At 41.4% G+C, this 20,341-nt stretch overlaps 1 protein-coding gene across 1 annotated transcript in view; it reads right to left on the bottom strand.

The window, feature by feature from the left end:
• Positions 1–20,341, bottom strand: part of LOC124596014 (probable E3 ubiquitin-protein ligase HECTD2) — a 381,240-nt gene that overhangs the window by 238,121 nt on the left and 122,778 nt on the right. Inside the window, exon 5 of the mRNA XM_047134973.1 lies at positions 9,290–9,392. Within this exon, the coding sequence (XP_046990929.1) occupies positions 9,290–9,392 (103 nt within the window). The remainder of the gene's footprint in view (positions 1–9,289; positions 9,393–20,341) is intronic.

Raw genomic sequence — 20,341 nt, 5'->3', positions numbered from 1 at the left:
TAATTTTCTATCGTGCGTGACGCATACAAACTGTCTATCGTCACTTGTCCGGTGGGAACGCCGAACCACAGGTAAACTAACATACGTTCCCGTAAGTCCGCAACGGACTGAGTTCACGAAGTCAACGAAGCACTAACAAGTCCGGGACGTAGCAAAGCCGGTGTAGCAATACAAAGTTCGAGATCAACCGAGACCGAAAACAAAGTCAACTTGGCTGTGCAGTGGCGCGATACGAACAGCAACGAAGCACAGCAAGGATTGAGTGTACTGTGAGCCCGGGCCACAGGATCACCGGCGAAAAGTCGCCACCGGATGGCGCCACCAGACGCGCATTTCTCGGTGGTGGCTCCCCTTCCACGACGGAGACTCTCAGCCGCCGCCCGTAGTCTTACAAGGGGAGCTCAAGACGTTGGGATCACAGATTTACTTCAGACTTTGTACAACTTTGGCAACGGGCTTGTCGTAGTGGATACACCGGTTTCCGTGAGATCACTGACGTTAAGCTATGTCGGGCGTGGCCGGCACTTGGATGGGTGACCATCCAGGCCGCCATGCGCTGTTGCCATTTTCGGGGTGTACTGAGCCTCGTGATGCCATTTGAGGAGGTGCTCGACCGAATACCAGAGGCTCCAGTCAAAGAAAACCATCGTAACGACCGGGAGAGCGGTGTGCTGCCCACACGCCCCTCCTATCAGCATCCTCAACTGAGGAAGACACGGCGATCGGATGGTCCAGATGGGCCACTTGTGACCTGAAGACGGAGTGCTTTTGTACACCTTTAATATGTTATCAAAACAACATAGCGTGCAAGTAGTAAGGTGGACTACTTTGGTAATTCCATGAAAATCGCAACAGAAGTTTCAAGCGTCTATTATGTGGCTTACGTATCTGTACGTAGAGGCCGCACATGGTGGTCAAGTGGACGCCGGAATGGTAACCCAGAGTGTTCGATAAAAAACTGAGTGAATGGATCAACGATGAACTTGAACGGATGCCATAGCACGTCCGTCCTGAACAAATGCAACGAACAATATGAGATAAAAAAGACTGGTTAGCGTTCGAGTTTCGTAAGACGAACTTGTGTTAGGCGACGGTCCGACTCTTGCTCAAACTTAATTATTAATCTATTTTTTTCATCACCGCTCATATTATTTAATTTATATGACATTTGAGAGATAGCCGGCCGGTGTGGCCGAGCGGTTCTAGCCACTTCAGTCTGGAACCGCGCGACCGCTACGGTCGCAGGTTCGAATCCTGCATCGGGCATGGATGTGTGACATGTCCTTAGGTTAGTTAGGTTTAAGTAGTTCTAAGATCTATGAACTGTAGATTAAAACTGAAGAAACTGCAAAAAGGTGGGAATTTAAGGAGATGGGACCTGGATAAACTGACTAAACCAGAGGTTGTACAGAGTGTCAGGTAGAGCATAAGGGAACAATTGACAGGAATGGGGGAAAGAAATACAGTAAAAGAAGAATGGGTAGCTCTGAGGGATGAAGTAGTGAAGGCAGCAGAGGATCAAGTAGGTAAAAAGACGAGGGCTAGTAGAAATCCTTGGGTACAGAAGAAATATTGAATTTAATTGATGAAAGGAGAAAATATAAAAACGCAATAAATGAGGCAGGCAAAAGGCAATACAAACGTCTCAAAAATGAGATCGACAGGAAGTGCAAAATGGCTAAGCAGGGATGACTAGAGGACAAATGTAAGGATGTAGAGGCTTATCTCACTAGGGGTAAGATAGATACTGCCTACAGGAAAATTAAAGAGACCTTTGGAGAAAAGAGAGCCACTTGTATGAATATCTAGAGCTCAGATGGTAATCCAGTTCTAAGCAAAGAAGGGAAAGCAGAAAGATGGAAGGAGTATATAGAGGGTCTATACAAGGGCGATGTACTAGAGGACAATATTATGGAAATGGAGGAGGATGTAGATGAAGATGAAATGGGAGATACGATACTGCGAGAAGAGTTTGACAGAGCACTGAAAGACCTGCGTCGAAATAAGGCTCCGGGAGTAGACAACATTCCATTGGAACTACTGATGGCACACCTTGCTTAGAACAAGGGATCGGTTGGTGGGACATGTTCTGAGGCATCAATGGATCACCAATTTAGTATTGGAGGGCAGCGTGGAGGGTAAAAATCGTTGAGGGAGACCACGAGATGAATACACTAAGCAGATTCAGAAGGATGTAGGTTGCAGTAGGTACTGGGAGATGAAGAAGCTTGCACAGGATAGAGTAGCATGGAGAGCTGCATCAAACCAGTCTCGGGACTGAAGACAACAACAACAACAACAACAACAAGTTCTAGGAGACTGATGTCCTCAGATATCGAGTCCCATAGTACTCAGATCCATTTGAACCATTTGAGAGATAATACAATGAAAAAAAAACGTGTGTACTTGCATGATGTTGCAGTTTAAATTTTCCATATCCCTTTGACAAAAACCATCCTGCAACGTATGATGTTGAGAGTACATATGTCGAATAATTGTACATTACTCTTGTGGTCTGGCACACTGTGACTTAATATACTACTGATTGTAAATAACGTCATTCGCATCGTTATTTATACAGGTTTGACTTGGTCATTCCGAGCCTGTCTCTCGCCTTGAAAATTTAGTAACAAGCAGTAAATTGTAAAATAACATATGAAATTCACTACAAATTCGTGAAAATGCATGCAGGTTATTTCATTATATTACCTGAATGAGATTTTCACTCTGCAGCGGAGTGTGCGCTGATATGAAACTTCCTGGCAGATTAAAACTGTGTGCCGGACAGAGACTCGAACTCGGGACCTTTGCCTTTCGCGGGCAAGTGCTCTACCAACTGAGCTACCCAAGCAAGACTCACGCCCCGTCCTCACAGGTTTACTTCTGCCAGTACCTCGTCTCCTACCTTCCAAACTTCACAGAAGCTCTCGTGCGAACCTTGCAGAACTAGCACTCCTGAAAGAAAGGATAGGAGACGAGGTACTGGCGGAAGTAAAGCTTTGAGGACGGCAAAGGTCCCGAGTTCGAGTCTTGGTCCAGCACACAGTTTTAATCTGGCAGGAAGTTCCATTATATTACCTCTCAAATATCATATAAATTAAATAATGTGACCAGTAACGAAAAAATATAGATTAAAGCACAAGCGTTAGCGAGATTTGAACCGTCGCCTCGAACACGACCTTCTTGCGTAGCGCGAACGCTAACCATTTCGTTTTCATAGGGTAAAGGAATATAAGGAATGGTCTCGGGGGAAAAGTTGGCAGGGGCCTCGCCACAATGTCTCCGTCGCCAAACACGAACATATGCAAGGAGTAAATGGTCACAGGAGAATATTCATTTATTCACTGACAAAAAATAAATACGCCTTTTCCATGATTTGTCTCTGAAAAAAAAGAAAAACACACACAAAGACACACTTCTGTAACAAGCACATGCGGTCGATACTCGACGGTCGCTGCCGCCTCATTTCCATGGCGTGGTTAGTTGGTTGATTTGGGAAAGGGGACCAATCAGCGAGGTCATCGGTCCCAACGGATTAGGGGAGGACAGGGAACGATGTCGGCTGTACCCTTCCCAAGGAACCATCCCGGCATCTGCCTGAAGCAATTTAGTGAAATCACGGAAAGGCTAAATCAGGACGGCCGGACGCGGGTTTGAACCTTCGTCCTCCAGAAGGCGTACTCAGTGCGCTATCCACAGCACCACCTCGGTCGGTTTTCATGGCATGTCTTCACGTAATGTCGTGCAGGTACTGTTATCTGCTCATCTCCTTGTGTGAATGTATCAAATTTATCTCCTGCGTTGAATAATCCAGCTACGGGGCGGATCGTGAAAGATGCGCCGCAAGAAGTCCGAGAAGTATTGACTGTACTTTGGGTCTTCACAACAGCACAATGACGATCGTTTAAATAGTTCCAAAAATCCATGAGTCCTATGACACCGTTGTGTTTCTTCATCAGGTAATAAACAGCGTCCGGGTAGAGGAGAGTGTGGGAATCGACATAAGCGGGCGACATCCTTAAAAAGAGAGCCAAAATTTGACGCACAAAATACCAGATCTCTTCCTCCGGCCCACAATGTAGCCGGTGTTCGTCTACATCTACATCTACATCCATAGTCCGCAAGCCACCTGACGGTGTGTGGCGGAGGGTACCCTGAGTTCCTTTATCGGTTCTCCCTTCTATTCCAGTCTCGTATTGTTCGTGAAAGAAGGATTGTCGGTATGCTTCTGTGTGGCTCTAATCTCTCTGATTTTATCCTCATGGTCTCTTCGCGAGATATACGTAGGAGGGAGCAATATACTGCTTGACTCTTCGGTGAAGGTATGTTCTCGAGACTTCAACAAAAGCCCGTACCGAGCTACTGAGAGTCTCTCCTGCAGAGTCTTCCACTGGAGTTTATCTGTCATCTCCGTAACGCTTTCGCGATTAACGAAGCGCGCTGCTCTCCGTTGCATCTTCTCTGTCTCTTCTATCATCCCTATTTGGTACGGATCCCACACTGGTGAGTAGTATTCAGGCAGTGGGCGAACAAGTGTACTGTAACCTACTTCCTTTGTTTTCGGATTGCATTTCCTTAGGATTCTTCCAATGAATCTCAGTCTGGCATCTGCTTTACCGACGATCAACTTAATATGATCATTCCATTTTAAATCACTCCTAATGCGTACTCCCAGATAATTTATGGTATTAACTGCTTCCAGTTGCTGACCTGCTATTTTGTAGCTAAATGATAAGGGATCTATCTGTCTATGTATTCGCAGCACATTACACTTGTCTACATTGAGATTCAATTGCCATTCCCAAGCTTAGTTCATTTGTTCATTTGTTTCGTTTTTGTCACTGTTAAAATGCTAACCATTGAAGAACGTGTGTTTTTAGTCGAACAAGTGTTCAAAGCTGGCGGTAAATACACAGTTTCACTTCGTCAAACATTACACCACAGCATCATCTGCAAAAAGCCTCAGTGAACTTCCGATGTATATTGTGAATAGCAACGGTCCTATTGCACTCCCCTGCGGCACACCTGAAATCACTCTTACGTCGGAAGACTGCTCTCCATTGAGAATGACATGCTGCGTTCTGTTATCTAGGAACTCCTCAATCCAATCACACAGTTGGTCTGATAGTCCATATGCTCTCACTTTGTTCATTAAACGACTGTGGGGAACTGTATCGAACGCCTTGCGGAAGTCAAGAAACACGGCATCTACCTGTGAACCCGTGTCTATGGCCCTCTTAGTCTCGTGGACGAATAGCGCGAGCTGGGTTTCACATGACCGTCTTTTTCGAAACCCATTCTGATTCCTACAGAGTAGATTTCTAGTCTCCAGAAAAGTCGTTATACTCGAATATAATACGTGTTCCAAAATTCTACAACTGATCGACGTTAGAGATATAGGTCTATAGTTCTGCACATCTGTTCGACGTCCATTCTTGAAAACGGGGATGACCTGTGCCCTTTTCCAACCCTTTGGAACGCTACGCTCTTCTAGAGACCTACGGTACACCGCTGCAAGAAGGGGGGCTAGTTCCTTCGCGTACTCTGTGTAAAATCGAACTGGTATCCCATCAGGTCCAGCGGCCTTTCCTCTTTTGAGCGATTTTAATTGTTTCTCTATCCCTCTCTCGTCTATTTCGATATCTACCATTTTGTCATCTGTGCGACAATCTAGAGAAGAAACTACAGTGCAGTCTTCCTCTGTGAAACAACTTTGGAAAAAGACATTTAGTATTTCGGCCTTTAGTCTGTCATCCTCTGTTTCAGTACCATTTTGGTCACAGAATATCTGGACATCTTGTTTTGATCCACCTACCGCTTAGACATAAGACCAAAATTTCTTAGGATTTTCTGCCAAGTCAGTACATAGAACTTTACTTTCGAATTCATTGAACGCCTCTCGCATAGCCCTCCTCACACTACATTTCGCTTCGCGTAATTTTTGTTTGTCTGCAAGGCTTTGTCTATGTTTATGTTTGCTCTGAAGTTCCCTTTGCTTCCGCAGCAGTTTCCTAACTCGGTTGTTGTACCACGGTGGCTCTTTTCCATCTCTTACGATCTTGCTTGGCACATACTCATCTAACGCATAATGTACGATGGTTTTGAACTTTGTCCACTGATCCTCAACACTGTCTGTACTTGAGACAAAACTTTTGTGTTGAGCCTTCAAGTACTCTGAAATCTGCTTTTTGTCACTTTTGCTAAACAGAAAAATCTTCCTACCCTTTTTAATATTTCTATTTACGGCTGAAATCATCGATGCCGTAACCGTTTTATGATCGCTGATTTCCTGTTCTGCGTTAACTGTTTCAAATAGTTCGGGTCTGTTTGCCACTAGAAGGTCTAATACGTTATCGTCACGAGTCGGTTCTCTGATTAACTGCTCAAGGTAGTTTTCAGATAAAGCACTTTAAAAAATTTCGCTGGATTCTTTGTCCCTGCCACCCGTTATGAACGTTTGAGTCTCCCTGTCTATATCCGGCAAATTAAAATCTCCGCCCAGAACTATAACATGGTAGGGAAATCTACTCGAAATATTTTCCAAACTATCCTTCAGGTGCTCAGCCACAACAGGTGCTGAGCCAGGGGGCCTATAGAGACATCCAATTACCATGTCTGAGCCTGCTTTAACCGTGACCTTCACCAAAATCATTTCACATTTAGGATCTCCGTCAATTTCCTTTGATACTATTGCACTTCTTATCGCTATAAACACGCCTCCCCCTTCACTGTCCAGCCTGTCTCTGCGGTATACATTCCAATCTGAGTTTAGGATTTCATTACTGTTTACGTCTGGTTTCAGCCAACTTTCTGTCCCTAGTACTATATGGGACGTTGCAGTTCACACATAAAGGCGAATCCGCAAGATGCACCCTGTGGAGTCTCTCTCAAGTAATTTTTTTTCTGTTCACAGTCAGTACCAGATCGAACGTACGCCTGAATCTAGCGTTACCGCGTTGACAGTGCGCCATACTATGTTCCAGTGCGCTGTACGACACGTCAGTTCGACGATTTCTTACGACCAGAATCTTCGCACAGGTACATAAGTCACACAATGGAAGCGTAAAACTTCTTTTGCGATTTCCTCGGAAGTTCACCTTACTATTTGCACATTATGTTGTTTTAATTGCCTACTAAAAGTGTAAAAAGTCGGAAGTAAATCCGTGATCCCCCTTGTCAGTACCTCTGACATGTCTACGTCCATGCTAGGTGGAGAATCCGAATCGATGTTGGGTGTAAGAAGTAAGGCCTCCTGTAGCACAAAAAAGTTCTGCTGATGATGTCCGATGGACAGCAACGTCGCCGGACCTTCAGTCGTGTGACAGGTGAATTGTGGGAACTCGACTACGGAATCCGTCTCGAAACTTCAGACTCGAAGTCGAATATTCACACATCGAGAACATTCGAAACCATTTTTGTGATTCTGAAACACTGTGCTTCCATGAAGTAGGTTGCCAGCTGCACTTTTTTCAGTGATCAATGCACTGATTATGCCAGAGGTGAGAAACAGACAGATGGTAAACTACCACTAAAGGCATGTTCACACACACGCTTTATTAGGACCCTTATCGATTCACAATTTGAAAATACCTCACATTATATCGTGTTACTACTTTTAGAAGTGAAGTACTAAGAAAAATACTTATTCAGGATTGTAACGTAAGAAATGCTCGAATTTATAAAAAAAAGAATAATGCGCACTACTTGATAATTATTTGCTAACTAATTACTACCATGCTATACACTGTGGAAGTTACATAAAAGGAGATCAAAGTAATGTTGTATTCGACACATTAATTCCCAAAAAAACACAAAAAAGAGTAAATGCTGTAACTGATAATAAAAACTGTTATTGGAGTTTAGCAACAAATGTTACATGATGTATAAAAATATGTTTGAAACAAACGAAAAGTCTGGGATGTATTTGCTATGTTGATACAGAACCAATATGTGAACTATGACATTGGAGGACACGGTGGTGGGAAACGATAATTATACAAGATAACAAGTACGCCTAAAAAAAGAAACTTGAAGATTTCGCTTCTTTTTAGATGACTTATCGATGGCTAATGTTTCCCAAATCATCTCTGTTATTCTGTCTCTGTTCTCGGATACTAAATATAATTTCTCACATAACTGGAACTACGAATAATGAAGAAAGAAGATGAGAGCAGAAATGCTTTTAGATGTTAAGATTTTCTTTTCTTTCGGTCGGCTGGATGACACACGATCTGGAAGTTCATGTCTCTCTCAATGGTGAAGTGCTTCGCCATGATAATCGTGTACTGCACTTCTGTGAATTTTAATGATGTGCTGTATCAACGTTTATCTGGAACAACTTTAATTTTGTCTAATTATTTAAAAAAAATGTTGACTTACGGACAGCTAGGTGAAGGGGAAACTGGAATTCCCTCTTAGCCCTTCAGGATACTCAACCCACAACAGTTAATAACACAACACGATTGAACTTGCTGTCCAGTTTAAAGCCGAGTCCCAAACAAACAATGCGACAAAGCCAAAATCAAAACTAATTATAAAACAAACAAAAAAATTGAAAAGAGGCGAAATGTCGTCTGAAGTCATTTGTCTAAAAATAAGGAAAAAATTTCGTTAGAGAAGCATTTGACGTGCCTTGGAATGATGCTAGAATCATGTACATCAGATGATGTCCTTACTGATAATTTAAAGTTCCACCAAAAAATATCCTCTACTGTTCTTTAAAATTTTAAAATTCTTACTCAAACTTTAAATTCTCAGTCGCCATCTGAATTACTGTACATGGTTTCAGGCATCATTCATCGGCGTGTCAAGTGTTTCTCTAATATATTTTCTTTCTTTCTTTCTTTCTTACTCAAATCTGTTTCTGCAAAATTAGACCTGACCCTGGTCATTTTAATACTTCATTTGTCCATTTTGCACTCATGGTTTGGCTATGAAAATTCCTACAAAAAATTTCATCAAACTACTATTTGAGTGTCTCTTAATTACACTGATTACTTTCAAGCAATTAAACCTTTTCTTGCAAAACCAGATCTCACGCTTGTCGATTTGATACCTCATTGCCTATTTTCCACTACTGGCTATAAAAATTGGGACAAAAATCCATCGCGTAGTTTCTAGGGAGTCTTGTTTCCGACCGGCTCAGACAGTTAACCAATGAAGTGGAAACAGTGATGGCGTCCTGTGTTTCAGAATTAGTTAGCCCCTTGTTTCACATTCATTACAGAAGTAGTGTAGCACACGTGAAACAGCAAATGTTTCCTGGCAGTAGTGCAGCTGACTGGCTTACCTTGAAAAGCGCACAGATCTCGGCGAAAGTTTCGAAGGTGCGCATGTAGAACTTCTGCAGGTGTGAGTAGTTCTCCGTTTGCTGGGCCCGCCGAACGTCCTGCCTGCAACAGGACAACGAGTTGTCGAGTGTTATGCATTCACTGGAAATCTTTGGAGGGAGTATGTCTAGTAGTACGGTGCTCAGGAGTGCAATAAGGACATTGGGCACGTCTCATCATGCAACTATTGTATACAAGATGTTTAACAGATAATCATTCAACGCCAAATAGCATTAACGACTAAATTTACAATACGTGAAGCTGTCCTCTGCCAGAAGGTAGATTGGAACAAAACAGTGCTTTCCCAGACTTGGTTTAATTGGTCGTCGTATGCCTTTGTCTTCCTCTGATCAGTAACTGACCAGAACTCTGGTTTTTATAGGTGGACGTATAGATTGACGTAGACTCCAAAACAAGATGAAATTCGGTATTTTTCGCATTAACAGATCATTTGGTGTTTCATGTACTGTGTTCTTGAAAGATAAAATAAAATTCGCCTTTAAATAACTTCTGATCATTATTTTCTCATTGGAAAGCAATGAATTCAGTATGTTTAACACAATTATAGTCATTGGTGACTTTAATCTACCCTCGATATGCTGGAAAACTTATACGTTTAAAGCCGACTACAGACATAAAACGCCATTCATAATTGTACTGAATGCTTTCGCAGAAAATTATTTTGAACAATTAGTTCATGAGCCCACTCGAAGCGTAAATGGTTGCGAAAAGTATATCTATTTAAAAAAGCTGATAAAAATGCACTTCACTCCTTCCGATCTGATCACGTAAGCGTAGAAAAGTTGTCGAATGTTTTCAAAGAGATAGTATCGACAGCACTTGAGAGATATATACCACATAAATTAATAAATGATGGTACTGATCCCCCATGGTACACAAAACGTGTCAGATCGTTGTTGCAGAAGCAACGAAAAAAGCATGCCAAATTTAAAAGAACGCAAAATCCCCAAGATTGGCAAAGTTTTACAGAAGTTCTAAATATGGTGCGTACTTCAATGCGAGATGCTTTTAATAATTTACACAACGAAATCTGTCTCGAAATCTGGCAGAAAACCCAAAGAGATTCTGGTCATACATAAAGCATACCAGTGGCAGGACGCAATCAATACCTTCACTGCGCAATAACAACGGTGAAGTCACTGATGACAGTGCCACTAAAGCAGAGCTATTAAACACGGTTTTCCGAAACTCCTTCACCAAAGAAGATGAAGTAAATATTCCTGAATTCCAATCAATAACAACTGCCAAGATGATAATCATAGAAGTAGATATCCTGCGGCGTAGCAAAGCAGCTTAAATATCTTAATAAAGGCAAGGGCTCCGGTCCAGATTGTATACCAGTCAGGTTTCTTTCAGAGTATGCTGATAAAATAGCTCCATATTTAGCAATTATATACAACCACTCGCTCACAGGAAGATCCGTACCTAAAGACTGGAAAACTGCTCAAGTCACACCAATACCCAAAAATGGAAGTAGTTGTAATCCGCTGAATTACAGGCCTATATCAGTAACGTCGATTTGCAGTAGGGTTTGGAACATATACTGTATTCGAACGTTATGAAGTACCTCGAAGAAAACGATTTATTAACACATAGTCAGCACAGTTTCAGAAAATATCGTTCTTGTGAAACACAACTAGCTCTTTATACTCATGAAGTAATAATTGTTATCGACAGGGGATGTAAAATTGATTCCATATTTTTACATTTCCAGAAGGCTTTCGACACCGTTCCTCACAGGCGTCTTCTAACCAAACTGCGTGCCTACGGAGCATCGCCTGAGTTGTGCGACTGGATTCGTGATTTCCTGTCAGAAAGGTCACAGTTCGTAGTAATAGACGGAAAGTCATCGAGTAAAACAGAAGTAATATCCGGCGTTCCCCAAGGAAGTGTTATAGGCCCTCTATTGTTCCTGATCTATGTTAACGACATAGGAGACAATCTGAGTAGCCGTCGTAGATTGTTTGCAGATGATGCTGTCATTTACCGTCTTGTAAAGTCATCAGATGATCAAAACGACTTGCAGAATGATTTAGATAACATATCTGCATGCTGCGAAAAGTGGCAATTGACCCTGAATAAGGAAAAGTGTGAAGTTATTCGTATGAGTATTAAAAGAAATCAGCTAAATTTCGATTATGCGATAAGTCACACAAATCTGAAGACTGTAAATTCAACTACATACTGAGGGATTACAGTTACAAATAACCTAAATTGGAACGATCACATAGATTATATTGTGGGTAGAGCAAACCAAAGACTGCGATTCATTGGCAGAACACTTAGAAGGTGCAACAGGTCTACTAAAGAGACTGCTTACACCACGCTTGTCCGCCCTATCCTGGAGTATTGCTGTGCGGTGTTAGATCCGCATCAGGTGGGACTGACGGATGACATCGAAAAAGTACGAAGAAGGGCACCTCGTTTTGCATTATCGCACAATAGGAGAGATAGTGTCACAGACATGATACGTGAATTGGAGTGGCAATCATTGAAACAGAGGCTTTTTCGTTGCGACGGGATCTTCTCATGAAATTTCAATCACCAGTTTTCTCCTGCGATTGCGAAAACATTCTGTTGGCACCCACCTACATAGGGAGAAATGACCATCACGATAAAGTTAGAGAAATCAGGGCTCGCACGGAAAAATTTAAGTGCTCGTTTTTCCCGCATGCCGTTTGAGAGTGGAACGGTTGAGACACAGCTTGAAGGTGGTTCATTGAACCCTCTGCCAGGCACTTTATTGTGAATAGCAGAGTAATCACGTATATGTAGATGTGAGGAGCACATAGAACTAATGTTATTCTTGTCGTCTGGATAGTGGGCAGAAGGCATCAGGCAAAGTATATGAAATCCAGGTGTCCATTTAGAGCCTCATACAGCTGTCAAATTGAAAATCAAATTGCAAAATAATGGGCGTGTCTATGATCAGCTGCACTATTGGCTGAACTCGAGCGAGCAGTCGTTCTGTTGGCGGAAAAGAGTGTGCACCACAGAAAAACCGTATAAGCAAAAATTATACTAATCGAAACATGAGAACAATAAGACTGGCATCCAGTTAACTGCAAATGAAGAGAGAAGTGCGTGAGGAGAATTTCGGCAAAGAAATACTGCGACAGTTTTTGTCGGTCCGTCAGGCGTGTTCGAATAGCACAACTGCTGGCTTACTGTCCACTATAGGCAACGATTCGGATTGGTGTTCTGTGCCAGCAAAATACTTTTACTCACAGAATCAACGAAAATACGCAAAGAGTAAAAGAATTCAGTTTCAGCGAAATGGCATGTCTTCGTGTACAGAAACCCGTTTGGAACAAAAGCGTTTTTAAAAAGTGAACTGAAGAAAATAGATTACGCTACGGATGCTTACTGTCAGGATGGATGTTATCATAGCGAAATAGCTTGATTATTTTTTTTTCATTTCCCTGTTCCCAAGTTTAGAGCGATATTAATAAATATAATGTGGTGGTTGTGTTATCCATCTCTGTCAGTCGAGCTGTCACTACAAAATGAGTGTGTGAGATGATAATGAATTCTCTTGAAAGTCGTCAAATATCTTTGTAGACGGGAGGTACCATTAGGTTTCCAATTTTACTTCTCTCGTTAAAACTACGTTATTTGACACGTGATGGAGTCGCCATGCTTATTCAAGGCTGATTTATGCACTGAATGTGCTGAGAATTAGCGCTTGTCATTGCCACTGCTGACTACTTGACAATTCGAGACTATTACTCAGAATGAATGAGGAAGTAAATTTCAACACTGACAGCTTATTTCGCCCTTGCCACAGTAAATAGCATAAGGTACAAGGTATTGTTGCAGCTTATATGCAATGCGGGCATATAAGCACTGACATTTAGGTAAGGTATTGGTGTGGCATTCGTGTCTTTGCGGCGTGCGTGTTGATGAGTCCCGCACAAAGTAAAAACAAAGTTCCATCCTTTATTACTAATTTGACTGTTAGAAACTGTAACTTTGTGACACTGATTGTTAAAAAACTGTTCAGTATGAAAAAGTACTTCAGTAACGGTCACAAATTTTAAATAAACGGATATGGTATATCAGATATATTACCTTTGTTTTCGAAGTAACACGTCAACGATTTCATTCAAATGCAGTTCTATTAAGACAACAAGTGCTTCAGAAGGATCTTGAATGTAGACTTTTTTCTGTATGAGGCTGTTCTTTAATAAGAAATAAACACTTATGGTTACAGTGTGCCATGATCTACATAGCGGTGTGGAAAGAGCAACGCGTAAAGGTGTCAGTAATAAGAATTCAGCACTACCGCATTTGTATGGGCGTTTGGGCACAACTATCACGGATGTGAACCTCTATATGTAGAGGGAAAAATTACCACCCGTTAGCGGCTTTTGCCACCAGCCCAGTATTTCGTACTTCTTTTGATTAGCATTGTCGAGACCGGAGAAACATTTTTACGTTCATTATGAAAGGCGAAGCTATGTGAAGATATTTTTCAATGTAATTGGCGAAGATAGAGAGAATCACAAGTGACCGTAGCTTAAATTACAACAAAAACTAATGTCTTAGGGCTGAGGTAGAGTATGAACGTGGAGAATATGGCTACGTTCTTCAAAGAGAGTGTCATTTAAACAGCATCCTATTTTTCCATCTATTTAAACAATATTTTATGTATTTATGTACTAATAGTATTAGTTTTAATTTATATATTCTTACACTGACCTTCTGCACATAGCCATACACTGTGAAAACCTTGAGCATTAGCATAAAGTTAAATGAACATGAAATCGTCATCGCACAAAGAAAATATAAAGAAGTATAAGAAAAAAATCACCATGTAGCTACGAAATATATTTATTTTACAGACAAATTATTGGGCATTATAAATTTCTTTTCAACGAAAACATTTCATTTGCTGTTGTACAAGTAGGGTACAGACGCTAAAACAGCACTTTACGTGGAAACATCGAAAACTTTGCATTGATCACTGGAAAATGTTTCAAATTTCTGAAGATAAGTACTCATAAGATCAGGTCACATGAACTTTGAAAGACGTCCAAGTATTCGGTTCCCCAACACGAAGGGAAGTCAACTTGGCTTTTGTAAAGAGTAACTGTCATTGATTTAGTTACGACCCAAAATGGATAATTCATGTGGGAGTAGAAGCCAGATAGCATTTTAACCGATAGCTACATACATGGTTTGTCCAAAGAGCGAGTAATAAAGCACACGACGTAAAATTTATTCTCAATATGAGTGCAACAAATTGCTCACTGCAACATATAGCCAGGTTCATAGCTTATTACTTAACGCACTACATAGCCGCATGGTTTCGTTCTTTGCAGTACCAAGACATGTCCAGTATCCGTGTAAAAGAGATATACGGACGAATAAAACTACTACTATTACTACTACTATACCATATCATCTGAAAGGTGCCTTCCATGATGACCATCATTGTAGCTTTAGCGCTTGCTGTGTCCTGCAGGGATGGGGGGCCTCTGTGGCCATCTCATGAAACCGTTCCCCTTGATTTTCGGGTGTTCTTCATATTTTTCTTTAGATGAGTTTAATTCTGCATTAATTTATCTCATTATTTTAATTCTCATTTGAGTTTTTTTATATTACAGTTCCGTAGTAATACGGTTTCTAAATTTCGTTCCACACTTGTTTCATGATACATATGCGTGACTCCTAAATTCGAAACTAGTATTTCTGGAGTGGCCCTACATGGCATATCCTTGCGTGACATCAGTTGTGCATTCTGACAATAACATGCGAGATTTCCTGACGATTTCAGCACACGGCTGTATCCACGTAATTACGTCATTAAGAGATTTTTTGAAAAGTGACATGAACATCAAGTGAGTCAGTGTTACAGGGCTATAAAAATTTTTGGTAGTCTGTGTTCGGGAACCATACACGTTATTTTAACCTCAAGGCTATTGTGTGTATTTGCATCGGTGTGATAAGATAATAGACTGCGTATCGCTCACCAACGCGCATTTGGTAAGCAGCTTTTATTTCTATGGGATACTGTTACGTTTGACATGTAAGGATTTTATAGATATTTCTATTTTTTTAAAATTTAATCTGATTAAACAAGAACTCACCCTTAATGTCAGATTAAAATCAGACATAACAGACAAGAAGTCCATTTATTTAGATATTTGTCACTATAGCTATTGCAAGTTTTTCAGTGACCCTTAGTGGTAATGCATACTTTATAATATAGAGATATTTCTATGTTTCTGTTGCTTTAACACATCCAAACTGTATTGAGGCCAGTCAATTGAAGCGTTGAGAACCATAAGGGCTTAAAACGCAATGTCATCGATTCTGAGGTTTTAGCGTGTATGGATGCTCCTTCTATCTGTTGATCTTAAGATGAACCAGCTTTGTCTATATCTGTAGCCTCACATTGTACAACACCCACGGAAAGCTGTCTCATTCATTTCTTGGATGCTCATTTCCGTAACGACCCAAAGCACAAGGTATAATTTTGTTGCTCTTCACTGCTCGCTAGTTATCTAGGGTACAGAACATAATTTAGCGTTTGCATCATGTACGTCGTAGTAGTACTTCATAATCGGAGGTACATCGGGATTTTTATCTCATAAAATTAGTCAAAAACAGTCTAGATCGCAATGGTTTATAGATTAAAATTGTTTTATAAACCATTGCGATCTAGACTGTTTTTCACTAATTTTACGTAGCTTACAAGATCGCTGTTCTTCGAAAATGTTACCAAAATTTTTGAAAGCTTTATCTGAACCTCATGCCGCAGAACGTGATTCACGTAATTGATGACAACGAGGACCATATTAGAATGGGTCATAACTGCGTATGTGGTGCTTTTGGTACCTGTTTTTTACGTTCGGGTTTATTTTCACATTAGTTAGAAACTTTACAACTGTAAAAAGACCTTGTTATCACTAGCCTGTACATGGAAATTTTGTGGATTAACGCTAACAACAAATGCAGTATTGAATATTAATTAACATTTCATAACATAAAGTCGATAGATTTTTTTTCATAGGAAGTACAGAATGTTGAGACTTGGTTAAAAAACAGTTGAGACCTGTGAGACTGGTTGTTTGTCTATAAATCTGATTTTCAGACCATCTATTTTTCTCAATACTATGTTTCTGTACTTTGGGCCCGATGACTCTCAGCATCTCATTTGCTTTACCTGTGGTAAGCAGTGAATGGAATTCCACTTGTCTTAAAAATAAAATAATACTTAAGAATAGGTATTGCGAATAAAAAAAATGCTGTCATAATGTCGTTGAATATCAAAATGACTTACGTTTGCACTTAACATTCAGTAACGCTACCAGTGCAATCCTTTCTTAGCTGAAGTGCGCCTGTGTCAATTTTTATACAGTGTCCTCGCAAAAAGTTGCGAGACTGATTTTATTCCTGGCGTATAAGCGACGTAAGCGCCGTAACAACGCTGACAGCTTGAATTAATAACTGTAAACAACAGATGTGCATTGAACCCGTCAGTTGTGACCGTAGAGTATTAAATAGTAGACGTGCGAGGAGCAGTGCGCCAGCGTTGTTGTGTCACAAACCGTAATGGAGCAACATTTCTGAGTCAAGCGTTCAAGACATTCTCCAGAATGTTTGGAGGAAGAGCAAAGTGATGGCAAAGTTCGTTGCGCACAACTTGACTCCCGAACCAAGACAACGACACTTGGATGCCTGCTACGACTTGATTGAAATCCAAAACGCGGACAGTTCTTTTCCATGGGTGACGAATCTACAACAAGACGAACAAGTGCAGAAATTCACATTAAGGGTCAAAACCGACACTGAAGCCAATGTGACGCGCGATTCGAATAACGTACCAAAGAAGGACTTTTCTGATGGTTTCACGCGATTGTGTGATCCATGCATTGTACTCAAGCAGGGGAGACTATGTAGAACAACTGAAGCATTAAAATCACAATTTTAACTTTTCTTTATTTTTTGAGAACGCAGCCTCGAAACTTTTTGGACTGACAGAGTGGACACAGAGCGTAGGACGGATCCTGCAGCCCTAAGAATTTCCTGCAGATAAAGATGTGCCTTTCGCAAAATTATCTTTTTTTGGCCTCTGGAGACTATAAGCAATTAAGCCAGTTAAACGGTGGATAAAATGATTGAAATAGTATGGGGAATATAAAATTTGGCGAGGTGCGAGTAGGACCCATGCACTGAAGGTTCTGTACAAATTAAATTACGTATATAGACAGCTCAGCCATAGTGGGTGTGCTGTCGTAAGCCTTCGCCAGCACACTGGTCAGCACTGGGACACATTGTATAGCAGGCGCCGAACTAGGTGCGCCTATGACAAGAGAAGACCAAGACACCCCCCCAGGCCACGCGCCGATAACACCCCCTGGTTAGCGTTCATTTAGGCCGCCGCCACCGACCGAGCTGTTGCCCCCCCCCCCCCCCCCCACACAAATTCTATAAGTCCCTCTAGATCCTCGAGCGCCATGCACTCCGCCTCGCCTTCCGTATACGCCTCTCGTCCCCCGAGCGGATCCTCTACGACCTGATTCCTTTCCCCTATCTGCTCCTATTCCGCAAACATGCTCTACACCTCCTGCTGCCTTGACCCCCCTCAACCCCTGGTTGCTTCTCTCCTCTCCAATCCCCGCTATCTTCTACACCTTCACTGTTGTGTCCCCCCTACCCTCCATCTCTACACCCTTCATTTCCTTTCCCAAGGTGGCTTCTGTCAACTTCCCCTCCCGGATAATACCCTCTCTCCCTCCATTTATCCCTCCTATCAACTCTGATCCTCACTTCCTCCTCCTTTCCTCAGTCCTTTCCCTGGGCTCCCTCTTCCCCCCCTTCCATCCTGTTTTTTTTCCCTATCTACCCTCTCTCCGCCCCCCTTCTCTCCCCTGAGCCCTTTCTGCTCTCCCCTCCAGTTCCTTTCCCACTTCTTCTCGTGACCACCTAGCCCCCCCTTTTTCTATGTCCCCTCCCTCCATCGGTTCCCTCTTTTATCTTTTCCTCTCCTCCCTCCTTTTCCCCCTCATAGGTCCGGGTCCTCCCCCTACTCCATCTCCCGCCGTGTCACCTGTATAGTGCTGTTATAAGTGAGTGTTCATTGTAGTGCGTCCCCTGTCAGTGTTCCGAACAGCCGCCATACTGTCGCTAGTTGTGTTTTCTATCTCGTGCGAACAGAAACCAGACTGTCACCATGTTTTTTAATTGTGTCTGTCACTTCTTGTGTCTCTTCATCCGCATCGTCACCACAGTGTTTTTATATTTTAAATTCCACAACTTACCACCAATTTACAGTTTTTTACAATGTCGCCGTTTTACCGCCTGTTTTCTTGTTTGTAGGACAGAGCAGTATATTACGCTACTGCAAACCCGCTCCCCTCCCCCCTCTGAGGGGGTGGGGGGTGGGGGGGTGGAAATTGAAATCCAATAAAGAAAAAAAAAACCGAACTGTCTCAACCTTAGTACCTCAGCACGCCGCATCGGAACTCAGTTCGCATTGCACCTCAATACTTCGCACTGTGCTCTAGTCTTCCACAGTGATAGTCGTCGCCTCGCAGCTCAGCTAGCTGTGGGGGAATGTTATTCATTGTATTTAGTTGTCTTACGGAGAAGGAGAAGATTCCAGAATTAGTACATGTTATTTGGTTTCTGTTAACCACAGAACTTCAGACTGGATGTCATTGAAGATAAGTACTCAATTGGTTCCTGTAATAAAGTTATCTTAACCACGTATGCATTTTGTGTTGTAGTGAGTGAAAACTGGCCACCCACCTGTTATACCACCCTCTCCTCATCCATCCAGGAACTACAAAACAAAACGCTACAAGAGGGCACAGCCAAAACACCAGGAATCGAGAATCTCGATGATTTTTGTCTGCTATCGACATTAATCCATCAATCCAGGAATGTTTCAGTTTTGAGTTTGGAGTCGATAACAAACGAAATAAGAAAACTTTTTTCATGTGATACAGTTAAAAATCAAGAATGATCTGATGTTTTTCCTTTAAATCCACTTTGAAACCTTGTTTTTTGCCAAATTACAAGACTCTAGCTCAACAGAAAGTTCCCTATAGGTTTTAATGAGTGAGTTTGTGAATACCGAAATATGAGACATAAATGTATCTTTTGGTTGCATTAACTTAGAAGGTTAACGTTTTTACACCACCAAGCGACCATAGACCTTAGTATTGATATAAATTTCAATTTGATACGTCTACCCGTTCCTGAGAAAAAGACATCTTAACGGATGGGCTGATAGAGACAGTCGTATAACAAATGACAAAACGTTTTTTCTATGATATTATTAAAAGTTAACAATTTCCTTTTTTCCCTTGAATTGCACCATGTAGCCTTTCTTCTTGCCAAATGTTTTGATTCTAGGCCGACGGGAAGTATCCTACAGGTTTTGATGTGTGCTTTTTCGAGTATCAAAATATGCGACATAACTGGCCGTGTCTTTTGATTGCATTGACATGGAAGCTTACATATATTACACCGCCAAGGAACTATAGACCGCAGTATGTGACATAAAGCTCAACTTGATAGGTACACCCGATCTTAACAGACGGACAGACATTCAGATAACAAATGACAATAATATTTTTTCGTGTGATATAATTATAAATTAACAATTTTCGGATTTTTCCTATAGTTACATTGCGGAACCTTGCTTTTTGCCAAACTTGTCACCGGGAAGTGTCTTATAGGTTTTGATGAGTGAATTTTCGAGACTCAAAATATGTGACATAAATGGCGGTATCTATTGAGTGTATTGACTTAGAAGTTTCAACTTTTTACGTAGCAAAGGGAGTGTAGATGTTAGTACGTGAAATGAATTTCAGCTTGATACGTCTGCCCTTTCCTGAGGAACGGGGATTTCAACAGTTGGACATACAGACAAAAAAGTGATTCTATAAGGGTTCTGTTATTATCGATTGAGATACGTAACTCTAAAATTAAAAGTTTAACAAGAAATTTCATTTACACAACTTTAGATAGATTAG

This window comes from Schistocerca americana, chromosome 1 (genome assembly GCF_021461395.2).
Source record: "Schistocerca americana isolate TAMUIC-IGC-003095 chromosome 1, iqSchAmer2.1, whole genome shotgun sequence".
NCBI lineage: Eukaryota > Metazoa > Arthropoda > Insecta > Orthoptera > Acrididae > Schistocerca > Schistocerca americana.
The sequence above is the reverse complement of the archived record's forward strand: the minus strand, read 5'-3'. Positions and strand labels throughout refer to the sequence as shown.